General features: G+C 42.8%; 2 protein-coding genes across 2 annotated transcripts; both read right to left on the bottom strand.

The window, feature by feature from the left end:
• Nucleotides 1–1,543: 1,543 nt before the first annotated feature.
• LOC123725147 (growth arrest-specific protein 1) lies at nucleotides 1,544–4,873 on the bottom strand. Its single transcript, XM_045689287.1, has one exon. It carries the CDS (start codon nucleotides 3,709–3,711, stop codon nucleotides 2,962–2,964), a length of 750 nt encoding a protein of 249 aa, XP_045545243.1. The 5' UTR covers nucleotides 3,712–4,873; the 3' UTR covers nucleotides 1,544–2,961.
• Nucleotides 4,874–5,618: 745 nt separating this feature from the next.
• On the bottom strand, nucleotides 5,619–12,202 carry LOC106562349 (complexin-3). Its single transcript, XM_014127174.2, has 3 exons — nucleotides 11,721–12,202; nucleotides 7,519–7,606; nucleotides 5,619–7,255 (listed from the first exon to the last, which is right to left on the bottom strand). The coding sequence occupies exons 1-3, from the start codon at nucleotides 11,876–11,878 to the stop codon at nucleotides 7,031–7,033; spliced, it is 471 nt and encodes a 156-aa protein (XP_013982649.1). The 5' UTR covers nucleotides 11,879–12,202; the 3' UTR covers nucleotides 5,619–7,030.
• Nucleotides 12,203–15,268: the final 3,066 nt, after the last annotated feature.

Raw genomic sequence — 15,268 nt, 5'->3', positions numbered from 1 at the left:
TTACTTCCATACGGTTTGTTAAGGACCTAGATAATTATTACTTCCATACAGTTTGTTAAGGACCTAGATAATTATTACTTCCATACAGTTTGTTAAGGACCTAGATAATTATTACTTCCATACAGTTTGTTAAGGACCTAGATAATTATTACTTCCATACGGTTTGTTAAGGACCTAGATAATTATTACTTCCATACGGTTTGTTAAGGACCTAGATAATTATTACTTCCATACAGTTTGTTAAGGACCTAGATAATTATTACTTCCATACAGTTTGTTAAGGACCTAGATAATTATTACTTCCATACGGTTTGTTAAGGACCTAGATAATTATTACTTCCATACGGTTTGTTAAGGACCTAGATAATTATTACTTCCATACAGTTTGTTAAGGACCTAGATAATTATTACTTCCATACGGTTTGTTAAGGACCTAGATAATTATTACTTCCATACAGTTTGTTAAGGACCTAGATAATTATTACTTCCATACGGTTTGTTAAGGACCTGTAAATAAATAATTATTACTATGAGCTATTTGTGCCAAAGATTTATATTTACCTACTAACCTGCCTTAAAGGTTATTAGCAGGATTTAGGAGATTAGTAGACACAAAAACACCCATTGCATTCTCCCTGTGTTATAAAAATGATACATTTATTAATGTGCTATATTTCCATTGTTATTTCTCTGAAAAGGTCATTGAAGACCAAGAGAACTGAGAAGCACTGTAAGGCAAAACGATCAAATGCACAATCCTGCATTCTCAAGAGTCGTGACTGACCTTTAAACACCGACGCAGAAAGTGCCATTTACACACAAGTAATTAGGTACAATTTACCTGGTTGTTTCCTAGACACAGTGTAAAAGGAAGCAGTAACTTAAACCTGAAATGTCTCAAAGAGCACAGAGAGTCCTGGCCTTCTCTTCCAAATAAGATGTATTGTGCAGCCAGACACTTAACATTCCTGCTTGGGTTTCAGTTACTCTGGGCCTGATCCCTAAAGTATTACACAATGCTGGTATTATGAAGGGTACACAGCAATCACAGTTACTTTTCAGAAGCCATAGGAGGCATTCGTTTAGATGCAATCACCCTGTTCTAAATATGTGTCTCTAAAATGTTTTTACAAATTCCAGGGCAGATGGATGATATGAGAAGACAATAGTAGTGAGAGGTCCTGTTTTGTCTTTTCATGTAAAAGTTGCTATTGCCAGGACTACCAGAAATGCAAGTGTATCATTTCAAAGATCAACGCAGTAGACATTCAAAACGATTCAATGTCTGCTGGTCCTTTAGCTTTGCTTGGCAATGGCACAAGTTCACATTCAATGGCGACACGTGACTTTGGAGCCTGATCCAAAATGACATTTTTCCTTTATTGAACATTCCATTCTTCTTCTCTACTTCCAGCACAGTTACATTTGCCTATACTTTAGGTCTGATAGTTTTGGTGTGATGTTTCATTTAGTTGGAGGTTGGGAAACATTCCTACTTTTGAATAACATACAGGATGTCAAATAAACAGTTGGACTTTTTGACTCACACTTAATCATTTTATTACATAAATTATTTTCCATATATAACAAGTATCCATTATTTCTTTCCACACTGGTTGAGATGACAGAATTGTTTCAAAAAACATTGTTTTTGTACATGTAAACTACTGCCATATTATTCATGAGGTTGTGTATTGACTGTAAAGTCACAATGGACAAATTGGACACTAATTTACAGCATTAATATATGACATATAAATGTAAAAGATAGATTCCTTCCTGATTTTCTTTTAGATATATAATTTAACATCAACATGACAGTTACATTTCCCTATGGACGAGCATCTACCCAACAAGGTGAAACAAAAAAGAAATGACATTGAAGATCATGACAAAAACAAAGCTAGTTTAGAAAAACTTCAAGTGACATCTTGTAAAGATAAGGACACGGGAAGGATAAGCTTCATTAAAAGATAACACAATAACTTCTTAGCTTTTTCCCTTCTTGCTAAATATCTAGGCTAACTGTCAAGCATGTTTCTGTCCTGGAAAGGAACCCATTACACTTTATATGAAATGAATAATAAATGAAACTAGGCCTATTAACAAGTATCTTGTGTACTGCTGTTCATAGTAATAAACTGGTATTTGTTATTTTTTCTGAGAAAAAACACTAGTGCCTCTTCTTTTGTCCATATAAGTCTATCATAAGCCCACATTCATCTTGTAGAGGCCAGTCTATAAGGAGAAGGGTGACTTCTTGCTTTCAATAAAGAAAGGGGGTCCCTAAAGGGGGAGAGTAGGGGGACATTTTAAATAAAACTATCAAGAGTGGGGGATGTGTCATGGGGGGTAGGGGGGCTGCTGGAGAGGCACTTCAGTTAATTTAACTAGGCCTACTTGATTCTAAACCCTTGTCTGTTCACTAGCAGTTCCTCACAAATATTTGAAGTGTGATGGCTGCAACAATGCAGAGGCCCCTAAAATAGAGAGAAAGCAAACAGAAACTGGACTGGTCCAATGTTTATCTTAAGTCTTAATAAAGCCACACTCCAAGGACCATTGAGACGAAACTAAACAAATAGGCATAAGAGTTTAAAAGGTAGCCCAGAAGTAATGGATGCAATGCTCAATGAGGAGTATTGTTACAATGAAGTCAAGTTTGGTTCACTTCTCCTTAAACAATCACTTTATGGATCTTTACACTCCAGAAGAGTTTCGACCTAGGATATTCCATGAGTAGCCTAGGCCTAATTTGCAAATTGAATTGGTGGTCTGAATGTCCTGTCCATTATTGTGTCCCAGATTAAGGCATCACATCAAAATATGAAAAATCCATTAGGCCCATAGGAATTTACTAGGAGCAAATAGTATTCCACTACACCAAACACACGTGCTCATTAGATTGGACCCGTCTCCGTCACAACAACAGGCCACATTCAACAAACCATGATTCATTTTTCAATAGAATATCCGTGTAAGAGTGATGCATAATAAGGCCATATAGCTCGACAGCTGCGGGGAACTAGAATTTGAGTCAGGAGGATATATCTCCTCTGTTTTCGAATCATAGTCTTCATCCTCATACATATCGTCCATATCTGCCTGGTCTGAAATAACACTGTGGTCTCCAATCTGGCACAGTTTGCTCATGTTCTCCTTGACTACCTCACAGAACGGCCTTTCCACCCCGTCGCACACACACTGGTTTAGTAGCATGCCATTTGGGATGAATAGCATCTGTTGTATTGTGGCCTTGCACCTGGACGAACATTTCCTGCCATTGAAGAGTTGCCCACAGTAAGACAAGTAGGCTGTCAAGGAGGAGTGGCAGCCGGTGTCCTCCTCGCAGCGTTGACGGGCCTCTGTGCATCCTATCCCCCCCGCGTCTCCACGATACCTCCGGGGGAGGCATGGCTCAATCGCCCGCTTTGCATCCCTACACTCCATGTCCTGGCCACAGTCACACCTCTCGAGGTAAGGGCCATTGCGGGTGTGATTCAGTCTTATCAACGCGTTGATACAGTGGCTGGGGCATTGCCTCCTGGTGCCCCTGATGTTTCCTTCACAGGCGGCTAGATACTGGCTGTATGCAAGCTCACAGTCTGCCTCCTCATGGCATCGGAGCAGGGCTTGCCAACATATTAACTGGGCATCTAGCGCCAACAGCACCGACGAGAAGAGCGCCAGAGCGCTGCACCAACTTTTCATGCTGGGGAGAACTCTAGTTCGACGATGCGCACATTTTGCTCCAGTTAGTGCGGGACAGCCAAGTCTATGATGAATTTAAAACGTAATGTAACTAATAAACCCATTTAGTATGAGGCGTTTATGGTCCAAACATAAATGTGTTTATTAGGCATAGCTACACACCTAAAGATGTCCCTCTGTCTCTCCAATACACGCTTGACAGTTGTGGAATAACAATCCGTTTTGTGAGGGTGAATGAATCCAGTCTGGGACGGATGAGTAAAAATGTTGAAATCCTTTGCATAGATTCAGCTACGCTACAAAGCAACAATATCCTCCGCAAAACTGTCACAGTCGTGTCAGTAAAAAAGAAACAAAAAGTGACCACATGCGCAGTCCAAAGTTCGGACACCTACTATCCACATTTCATGCCCTCGTTTGAAAGCATAACTCTTTTTAGTCCTGTTTTCAAAATACGTCCAACTTTCTTGGCTTTAAAAAACGTTCATATTTTCCATGTTCTGTATTCCATACTCTGTTGGTTGAATTCATTTGAACTGCCTCTTCTCACTGTCGCATTTTCTCCCGCTATATGTCTTTGTCCCCCTCTTGCAGTTACGCTTCACGCTTCGTTAATCTTTTCCCCACAACACCCCTCCTTTTCCAGAAAAAGAAAGGAAAGTTTTCCTTCCCCCCTCTCCCATTTACAATCCTGGTCAACGATTGGTCGTCATTGAGGAGTCCGTGGGACTCATTTCTATAGCAACGTAGTTTTTGGCAATCTGCTCGTCATACAGGATAAATAAAATGTTTATAAATTTAATGAAACTCACGACCTGTGTGGTCCCCCTTACAAAACACGTCAACGTTTGGGGAGGTAGTGAGTGTGGGGCGCACACAAGCCCCCTAGCAGTCGACAGAAGGCATTCCAATGCTAGAAGCTCACATCTGCACCCACTGCTCCAATTTTTAGTGCAGAAAAAACAAATCTGTTCCTTTTTAGCGATAACTCGAGGAGGGAAACCTCTATGAAAACCGTCGCACAGTGAGGGTTTCACTTAAAGTTCTACTAATTGTCGCCCTGTTCACTCTCCCTGTCGCTCTTCTTTCTAGTGAGTTTTTAAGCCCTGATTGATAGAACAGAATGGAAGAGAATAGTATTTTGTGGCCCGTTTCACCCCAATTGTCAGATTGGCCATGCAGTGGCACAGTGTCTTTCTAGGCTGAAGATTGTTCACGCCCTACGCCTATCAATAGAGGCAGGTTTCAGCATCAATATATTTTACAGCTCTCCCCTTTCACACCGCACTTAAAAACTACCAATAGCTCAGGCCTCTCTGCTATTGAAATGCTAACTAACGTGTTTTGAAAAAAGCGATTGGAAAAACCCGTGGCGACACCCGGGCTGTCTAGAAATGTCACAAAGCAGTTTCGGGCTGGCTTCTCCCTGAAAAACACTGTACACTTTTGCAAAGAGCCATTGATTCCGCCAGATGGCTGATCTTATTATCAGACTTCACTGGAAGGTAAAGTTTCCACTAATAATGGTAATAATATATATTTTTTATAATAACATCATTAAAAAGGTTAACTTAAGAACATGGTTATAACAATGTTATAACAACTATAACGTAATAATTTGTCCTATCAGTATTGGAACGATAATAATTTCATGATAATAAACCTTGATCTGATTAGGGGCTAATATGGATTTAGGATTAAATTCAGTTTGTCATTAATTCAACAATCATTAATCAACAAACATTCCGATGACGTTGCATTTTTGTCTCCACCTAGTGTTCAGAACATTGGTTTTATAGCATCAAACGATGGCTACTGTAAATTATATGTTATAAATCTTCTGTCCAGAGTTTCTGACAAGATGGTCAGGCTGGCTGGATAACAAATGGAGAAACATGAAGCATACATCATAAAAATCTGTTTATTATGGTTTCAACAGTCAGTCAAAAATCAATAAGGTTCATACAGCACTGAACAACAAAGATGATGTAAAAGAAGCAAAGAATGGACAGGAAACAGAAACATCATGAAGAACATATCTCTTCCTGAAATATCATCATGAGATCAACCTGAATCACCCCATAGGGTGACTGGAAATGAAAGAAGCTCTTGTTGTTGGCTTTAAAGTATCATTGCAGGTCACACACTTTAATACAGAGAGATATGTATAGGTGATCGGGCTCTGTAAGACTTGAGTAAGAATGAATTATATTCACACTTGTTCGTTTTGCTTCATGGAACTGACAAGAAAGCACAAAGTAGCTATCACATAAAACAAGCGACTAAGGCATGTTCACCATCCTTTCTTCAAACGCTATTACTGTAATGTCACAAAAGGACTGTTCAACTATTACAAGACATGAACCACTGTATTAAAGAAATATATATTGTATATTACTAAATAAGGTTGACAAACCCCTCTCCCGCTCTCACCTGCGTCTTTACTTAGTGATACAACAACAATTCAGACAAATACCAAGTACTCTATGTTCATATATGTTCATAGTATTGTGTACTTATTAAACACTATGACCAGCACTCAGCCAGAGGATGACATTTTCAAAGACAGCACTTGACACATCATAGCAGCTAAACGACACCAAACCACCGGCACAAAACAGCACTGAGATGGAGAGGTCAGGGGTCAATATGAGGACAGGTTAAAGGCCAGAGTTGAAAGGTTAGATGGGTTGGCATCACAGAGGACGAGCTGTCTCTTAGCAAGGCCCCAACGAGTTAATGACCATAGACTAGATGGACAACAGAACAGGCTAACTGCAAATACATTTACACCTGCAATAGATATAACAGACACTTGGTTTGTAATGTACTGAATGTGGTCCCAAGACAAGAAAGTTTGATTTAGTCTCACACTTAATATGACTAGTTGATATACTTGGTGCCATTGTCTGAATGGTTTTCTGCGAAGGGTCTTTGGCATAAGACTAATACTCTGATTCCCCCACAGCTTAGACAGTGTTTACTCTGATTCCCCCACAGCTTAGACAGTGTTTACTCTGATTCCCCCACAGCTTAGACAGTGTTTACTCTGATTCCCCCACAGCTTAGACAGTGTTTACTCTGATTCCCCCACAGCTTAGACAGTGTTTACTCTGATTCCTTGGCCAGAAGCTGCTGCAGTATGTTTGTGTGTGTGAGGCAGTGTTGACTGTATGTGTGTGTGTATTCAAAGCAACATGACTATCAACGTTTGTACATGATCATAGATCATATCTTACACAGATCCTTTGTTGTACAGATAAAGAGAGTAAGGGAGGGAGAGAGAGAGAGAGAGCAGGAATTCAGTCAGCCAGCCAGATCACATGAGATTGCACTTCTCAGCGGACTGTTTGAGGTCTTCCAGCGTGGCCTGGGCCTTGTCCTTCAGCTGGTCCATGTCCACATTCTGGATGTTGGTCAGCTGGCCCAGGACAGACGTTTTGGACTCCTCCTCCTTGTTGTCGTCAGCGATCATCTTGGCTAGCTCTGTGGGCAGCTCCACGTCATCCCCCGCCTGCTGGATCTGAGTGTCATCCAGCTCATTCTGGGTCGCACACACAGCGGAGACAGACACACAAACACACACACACAGGCCAGTGGGAGAGGGTGTAGGGAGCGAGGGCAAAGGAAAGGGAGAGGAATGAGATGATTGAGACAAAGGAAGAAAGGAAAGAGAGTACAAACAGAACACATTTGGATGGTGTTTTTGCTTCAAGGACACAACCTAGATCTGACCCTGTAATAACTGTAATAACATGTAGTAAGAAAATGCTTGAATCAAATATGCAGAATCAGTAATGGATGTACCTTTGGCAGTCTGTATTTGTCCCGGAAGTGACTTCTAACTGTTGCCCGCTCAGCTTTCTTCTGGGCAAAACTAGCATCTCGTTCCTGCCTGGGGAAAACCAAAGAGAAAATGGTTAACAGCGGATGAAATAGTGTCGCTGCATGTAATCACACACACACACACACACACACACACACACACACACACACACACACACACACACACACACACACACACACACACACACACACACACACACACACACACACACACACACACACACACACACACAACGTCTGCAAAGGTGGGATAATCTCGAGGCTTTGCTCAAGTTGATGCTTCATAACAAACACCTCCTTCAGTCCACCTCCATAATTCGACTGAAGGACTAAGGATTTAACGGCATTAGTGGCAATGTGAGGACAGATGCTGTAATGATAATTGAATTCATCCATAAGGCTTTTTGTAATATAAACATGTCATGGTTTTTAGTATGGAACATTGTTAGATTTGTTAGTAATGCGATGTATCACAAATGCACAAATTTATTGGTTACTATTAAGCACATAGCTCAGCCATCGCGGTTAGAGTGTTGGGCCAGTAATGAAAAGGTCGCTGCTTCGAATACCTGAGCCGACAAGGTGAAAAACCTTTCGATGTGCCCTTGAGCAAAGCACTTAACTCTAATTTGCTCCAGGACGCCATACTACTATGGCAGACCCTGTAAAACAACACATTTCATTGCTTCTATCTGGTGTATGTGACAATATTAGATTTCTATACCACTGTGGATCTCATAGTGAGGGCTGAAAGAAAAGAACACAGGGAGCCCTCTGCCGAGCTGCACTCTGACTCAAGAGTGCAGGCCAACAGAAGGTGGACAAGCAGCAGTCACGCCTGGGGGTAGAGGAAGAGGGAGGGAGGGAGAGAGAGGCTGTGCTCTTGCAATGAGACCCAGATGCAGTCTACTGCCGGTCCACTGCTCTACTGGGGAATTATATTCAGACTTCTGGGATGTAGAGCAGCATTGACTGACTGACTGACTGACTGACTGACTGACTGACTGACTCACTGACTGACTAGCACTCACCTACTTCTACAGCTGCCAACTTAGTGAACCCACAGAAACCTAGGATCACACCACTCTACAGAACTACACCCTTCCAACCCAGAGCCTAGGACAACACCACTCTACAGAACTCTACACCCTTCCAACCCAGAGCCTAGGACAACACCACTCTACAGAACTCTACACCCTCCCAACCCAGAGCCTAGTACAACACCACTCTACAGAACTCTACACCCTTCCAACCCAGAGCCTAGGACAACACCACTCTACAGAACTCTACACCCTCCCAACCCAGAGCCTAGGACAACACCACTCTACAGAACTCTACACCCTTCCAACCCAGAGCCTAGGACAACACCACTCTACAGAACTCTACACCCTCCCAACCCAGAGCCTAGGACAACACCACTCTACAGAACTCTACACCCTTCCAACCCAGAGCCTAGGACAACACCACTCTACAGAACTCTACACCCTCCCAACCCAGAGCCTAGGACAACACCACTCTACAGAACTCTACACCCTCTGAACTCAGAGCCTAGGACAACACCACTCTACAGAACTCTACACCCTCTGAACTCAGAGCCTACGATTACTCCACTCCAGAACACTGACTGACTAGCACACCTCATTTTACAGCTGCCAAACCAGTGAATCTACCCAACCTTTGATCACCTCACTCTACAGCACACCCAGACAGCACAGCACCCCATCACCATGTCCTCTGCCCTACACCACCATACAAATATCATCATACTGCAAGCCTTATGTTGAGGTAAATCAGATATTTATACTTCACCACCACGTACAGCAATACTGCAATACTACCCATTTGGTAACTCCAGCAGAGGGCAGACAAGAGACAGTTTGTGTTTTCTGTGGCAGCCCTCTTAGTATTACTCAAATCATCTTTGTCCCTAATTTTCCAATAATCAGATTTAAACAATCACTGAAAATGTGAAAATGTGATATAAACACCTGAATAGGATTGAACTCTTTCAAAAGACAAGACTAGACCTACACCTCGCACCAAACATTCTGAAGCAGACTCCATGAACCGAGGTGAGGTCATGTGACCTATGTGATCATGCCAACACTGTGGTCTGAATGACAGCATGACATCATAATGCATACATACAGTACTGTAAACAATGGCATAATACATGTGCATGGCCAATGACAAGGCCATATCCCTATCATTCAGGGTATACAGGGCAAGCCCTAGGCATAAGCAACATAGGTGGTAGGTGGCCATAGGTGGCCTCTTGTTATGTCAGTCACTGACAGTCACTCAATTAGCCCATGTCAGCTAATATTTTTTAGATTGGTAAATTAGTCTACCTAGCTATCTAAACTTGTAGTAATCATGGCCGAATTACCAACCAGGCACGAAGGGCCTTACCTCCAGGGGGCCCCAATTGATTTTGCTAGACACTCTGACTCAGATATCATCTAAAAAATTCATGGCAAAATGTGGGAAAATTCATGGAAAATTTGTAGAATTTCAGAAAATTTGCTTTAAAACTGTAAATTTTTCACATCGCCCCATGGAAAAATGCAGAAATCTTGTTTTAAAACTTCTAAATGTTTGGTCCCCCAAAAGGCTAGGGCTGGCCCTGAGGGGATATATACTGAGTGTACAAAACATCAAGAACCCCTTCCTAATATTGAGTTGTACCCCCTTTTGCCCTCAGAACAGCCTCAATGCGTCGGGGCATGGACTCTACAAGGTATCGAAAGCGTTCCACAGGGATGCTTCCCACAGTTGGCTGGATGTCATTTGGGAGGTGGACCATTGTTGATACACATGGGAAACTGTTGAGTGTGAAAACCCCAGCAGCATTGCAGTTCTTGACACAAACTGGTGCGCCTGGCACCTACTACCATACCCCATTCAAAGGCACTTAAATATTTTGTTATTCCCTTTCACCCTCTGAATGGCACACACACACAATCAATGTCTCAATTGTCTCAAGACTTAAACATCCTTCTTTAACCTGTCTCCTCCCCTTCATCTACACTGGTTGAAGTAGATTTAACAAGTGACATCAATAAGGGATCATAGCTTTCAGTCTATGTCATGGAAAGAACAGGTGTTCTTAATGTTTTGTTCACTCAGTGTATATTCACAGTGGCATTACTGTTATCTTGCCCACTGTGAATGAACATGAGCATGTAAACCACCACACAGCAGCACATAAGCCAGCGCTCTGAAAGAGCCAATGGTAGAGCTCCTGATGGCACTGAGATGATGAGTCTTGTGTCTTCTCCTCTCAAGGGCATCATATGACCAGTGGATGTCATTGTGACTACTGTGCCTGATAACATGATTATATATGACATGCCACTGCAAACAACCCCATTCCAACAACCCTATTCTCCTTGTATTATACAGAGCACTGACACCAGACTTTGTGTTATGATCAGAGTCATCTGTTTCAAACCTTGAGGACATCTTCTCCTCTCACATAGGGGAATTTGGAGTAAAGTCAATTCAATTATCAGAGGTTTTATGATATGGACAGAGGACAGTCTATGGCTATGGCAATGGGTTTCTTTGTTATACCCAGATAAAAAATACATTTCAAGATCAGAGATACTCACATCACACTCATTTATTCTGTTGAGGTGTGTACTCTTTGTGAATAAAATGAAGATGGAGGGCTACATTACAGGGACATGCATGAAAGGGGGGAAACTATTTGGAGAGCTCATTGAGGATGATATTCAATATATTTTGAGATAAATTGGACATAAAAATAACTGAATTCATGTTCTAGAATGTATTGGATAACGAGTCCGTCTTACAGTATAATTGGGCATTAAACTCACTGTGATTACTGACACATTTTTGTTTCTGGATTAGGCTATTGCAAGAATTCCAGTGGGAAACCGTCCTATATAGCCTAATTCTTGAAACCTGAAAGAAAACTCATGTATCGAGTGTAGCAGCTGTGTGGTGAGCTCCGGAGCACGCCGTGGATCCCACTGATGCGTAAAATAGTGCACGGCGCACTGGGGCTTGTAAAGGCACGCGCTCAGCAGCGTCTTTACATTGGACATTAAACAGAATAAACGCCGCTTTATAGTACGCAACCCTTTCAAAATATATAGGCTATTCAAATTGATCGATACATTTGGGTTTGTTCTTACTTTTCCTCCTCTAACTGTTGTTGATATTGTTCAAATTCCTCTTGGGTCATTCCTGCCGCTGCTGCTTCCGATTTCTCTCCTTCGGGCTTTTCCTCAGTCAAACCCCCGGTCAGGTTCTTCACATGCCCTCCCACCATTTGTTTCACCATAAAAGCCATCTTTCTGCCTCTTAAGAGTCCGTTAACTGACCGGGTCAGAACGTGGACCTTTGATGCGCTCTTGATGAAAGCTGAGTAAATCAATGTATATCCACCGAAGTGTCTCAAAAATATATGGAAAAAGTCAATAGAATCATCCAAAAGTTTTACTCTCGACACTCCGTCGTGCACTGCTGTGACGGATTGAAAATAGACGCGTTTCAGCACCAGTGCCAATGGACAGCTCCGCGTTGAGTGGGGAGGTTAGCAAGAGAGGACGTTTCTGCACAAATATCTGAGCCAACAAGTTTTACTCTCAACTCTACCAATGGTGTTTTTTCCGAACCCAACCTCCACTCCCTCTGCCCAATCCCACGGATCGCTGGATTACGCATGCGCTTTCATGATGCGCCCTAGCACCACACGTGGGTTCTGGTGATTCGCCGTCTGATTATAACTCACTATTGAGTCAGACAGGCGCTCCTCACGTTCACAACGGACTCCGGCAGAGAGAGACACACGTGACGAGTCAACTATCGTGTCTACTAGCTGTTTTGTATGGTTTTGATGTCCGTGCGTCTTTGGGGTCATTTTGTGCGCTTTTTTGTTGTTGTGAAAATCAAAGGGTTTCCGAACGCACTTATGTCATAAACTCAGCAAAAAAAGAAACGTCCTCTCACTGTCAACTGCGTTTATTTTCAGCAAACTTAACATGTGTAAATATTTGTATGAACATAACACAATTCAACAACTGAGACATAAACTGAACAAGTTCCACAGACATGTGACTAACAAAAATGGAATAATGTGTCCCTGAACAAAGGGGGGTCAAAATCAAAATTAACAGTCAGTATCTGGTGTGGCCACCAGCTGCATTAAGTACTGCAGTGCATCTCCTCCTCATGGACTGCACCATATTTGCCTGTTCTTGCTGTGAGATGTTACCCCACTCTTCCACCAAGGCACCTGCAAGTTCCCGGACATTTCTGGGGGGAATGGCCCTAGCCCTCACCCTCCGATCCAACAGGTCACAGACTTGCTCAATGGGATTGAGATCCGGGCTCTTCGCTAGCCATGGCAGAACACTGACATTCCTGTCTTGGAGGAAATCACGCACAGAACGAGCAGTATGGCTGGTGGCATTGTCATGCTGGAGGGTCATGTCAGGATGAGCCTGCAGGAAGGGTACCACATGAGGGAGGAGGATGTCTTCCCTGTAATGCACAGCATTGAGATTGCCTGCAATGATAACAAGCTCAGTCCGATGATGCTGTGACACACCACCCCAGACCATGACGGACCCTCCACCTCCAAATCTATCCCGCTCCAGAGTACAGGCCTCGGTGTAACGCTCATTCCTTCGACGATAAACGCGAAACCGACCATCACCCCTGGTGAGACAAAACCGCGACTCGTCAGTGAAGAGCACTTTTTGCCAGTCCTGTCTGGTCCAGTGAAGCGACGGTGGGTTTGAGCCCATAGGCGACGTTGTTGCCGGTGATGTCTGGTGAGGACCTGCCTTACAACAGGCCTACAAGCCCTCAGTCCAGCCTCTCTCAGCCTATTGCGGACAGTCTGAGCACTGATGGAGGGATTGTGTGTTCCTGGTGTAACTCGGGCAGTTGTTGTTGCCATCCTGTACCTGTCCCGCAGGTGTGATGTTCGGATATACCGATCCTGTGCAGGTGTTGTTACACGTTGTCTGCCACTGCGAGGACGATCAGCTGTCCGTCCTGTCTCCCTGTAGCGCTGTCTTAGGTGTCTCACAGTATGGACATTGCAATTTATTGCCCTGGCCACATCTGCAGTCCTCATGCCTCCTTGCAGCATGCCTAAGGCACATTCACACAGATGAGCAGGGACCCTGGACATCTTTCTTTTGGTGTTTTTCAGACTCAGTAGAAAGGCCTCTTTAGTGTCCTAAGTTTTCATAACTGTGACCTTATTTGCCTACCATCTGTAAGCTGTTAGTGTCTTAACAACCATTCCACGGATGCATGTTCATGAATTGTTTATGGTTCATTGAACAAGCATGGGAAACAGTGTTTAAACCCTTTACAATGAAGATCTGTGAAGTTATTTGGATTTTTACGAATTATCTTTGAAAGACAGGGTCTTGAAAAGGGACGTTTATTTTTTTGCTGAGTTGATGAAATAAGCCGTTCCTATTTGGAGTTATACATCACTTATCATTTATTTTGCGTTATTTGTCCTGTGTAGTATAGTCTAATACTATTTTTATTAAAATATTAATGTGGATGAAGGAATATTATCTGTTTTCCACTGAGCGCACATAAACATGTCTCATATGAAGAGGGCACAACAAAACCTATTCCCGCTCAGGAGACTGAAAAGATTTGGCATGGGTCCTCAGATCCTCAAAAGGTTCTACAGCTGCACCATACAGAGCATCCTGACTGGTTGCATCACTGCCTGGTATGGCAACTACAGGCACTACAGAGGGTGGTGCGAACGGCCCAGTACATCACTGGGGCCAAGCTTCCTGCTATCCAGGACCTCTATACCAGGCGGTGTCAGAGGAAGGCCCTAAAAATTGTCAAAGACTCCAGCCACCCTAGTGATAGACTGTTCTTTCTGCTACCGCACGTTAAGCGGTACCGGAGCGCCAAGTCTAGGTCCAAGAGGCTTCTAAACAGCTTCTACTCCCAAGCCATAAGACCACTGAACATCTAATCAAATGGCTACACAGACTATTTGCATTGCCCCCCCACCCCCGACTCTGTACCGGTACCCCCTTGCTATTGTTATTTTACTGCTGCTCTTTAATTACTTGTTACTTTTATCTCTTATTCTTATCCATATTTTTTTTTAAACTGCATTGTTGGTTAGGGGCTCGTAAGTAAGCATTTCACTGTAAGGTCTACACCTAAAATGTGATTTGATTTGATTTGATATGCAGTGGGGGTTGGCAGTTGTCTGCTGCTCAGGGAAAGAGAGAGTGAAAGAGAGAGAAAGAGAGAGAGAAAGAGAGCAAGAGAGAGAGAGAGCAGCTTCTGCAGGCAAACTGGTGTGTAATTGCATTTGAAAGGAATGTTGCACAAACCTCAATAAACAGTTGTCCATGCCCCTGATAAAGGCTATTTTGCTTTTTAACACACAGACCACACACTCACATCACTCAGATCAGTTTGATCCTTCACTGCCAGGTCATTAACAGTGTGTCTCACCTAACCTATCTCCATACACAACAGTACAGGAAAAGGTTATAGTGTTACAAATTAATGAGACCAATTAGAGCCTATACTGTAGGGGTCGTCATTAAGACAATATTATTTAAATATTTGGATACAAATCCTGTCTTTCTCTTTCTCTCTCTCTCTCTCCTCTCCCTCCCTCCCTCTCCCTCTCTCTGTCTTTCTGCCTCCCCCCCTCTCCCTCTTTCTCCACCCT

The sequence above is a fragment of the Salmo salar genome, chromosome ssa11, assembly GCF_905237065.1.
Source record: "Salmo salar chromosome ssa11, Ssal_v3.1, whole genome shotgun sequence".
NCBI lineage: Eukaryota > Metazoa > Chordata > Actinopteri > Salmoniformes > Salmonidae > Salmo > Salmo salar.
Note: the sequence above shows the minus strand (reverse complement) of the source record. Positions and strands in the feature narration are given on the sequence as shown.

Coding starts and splice junctions, on each gene's coding strand:
- LOC123725147 (XM_045689287.1), bottom strand. CDS start 3,711: ATGAAAAGTTGGTGCAGCGCTCTGGCGCTCTTCTCGTCGGTGCTGTTG.
- LOC106562349 (XM_014127174.2), bottom strand. CDS start 11,878: ATGGCTTTTATGGTGAAACAAATGGTGGGAGGGCATGTGAAGAACCTG. Junction 7,607..11,720: donor CAACAGTTAGAGGAGGAAAA/GTAAGAACAAAC, acceptor GGTTTTCCCCAG/GCAGGAACGAGATGCTAGTT. Junction 7,256..7,518: donor ACAAATACAGACTGCCAAAG/GTACATCCATTA, acceptor TGTGCGACCCAG/AATGAGCTGGATGACACTCA.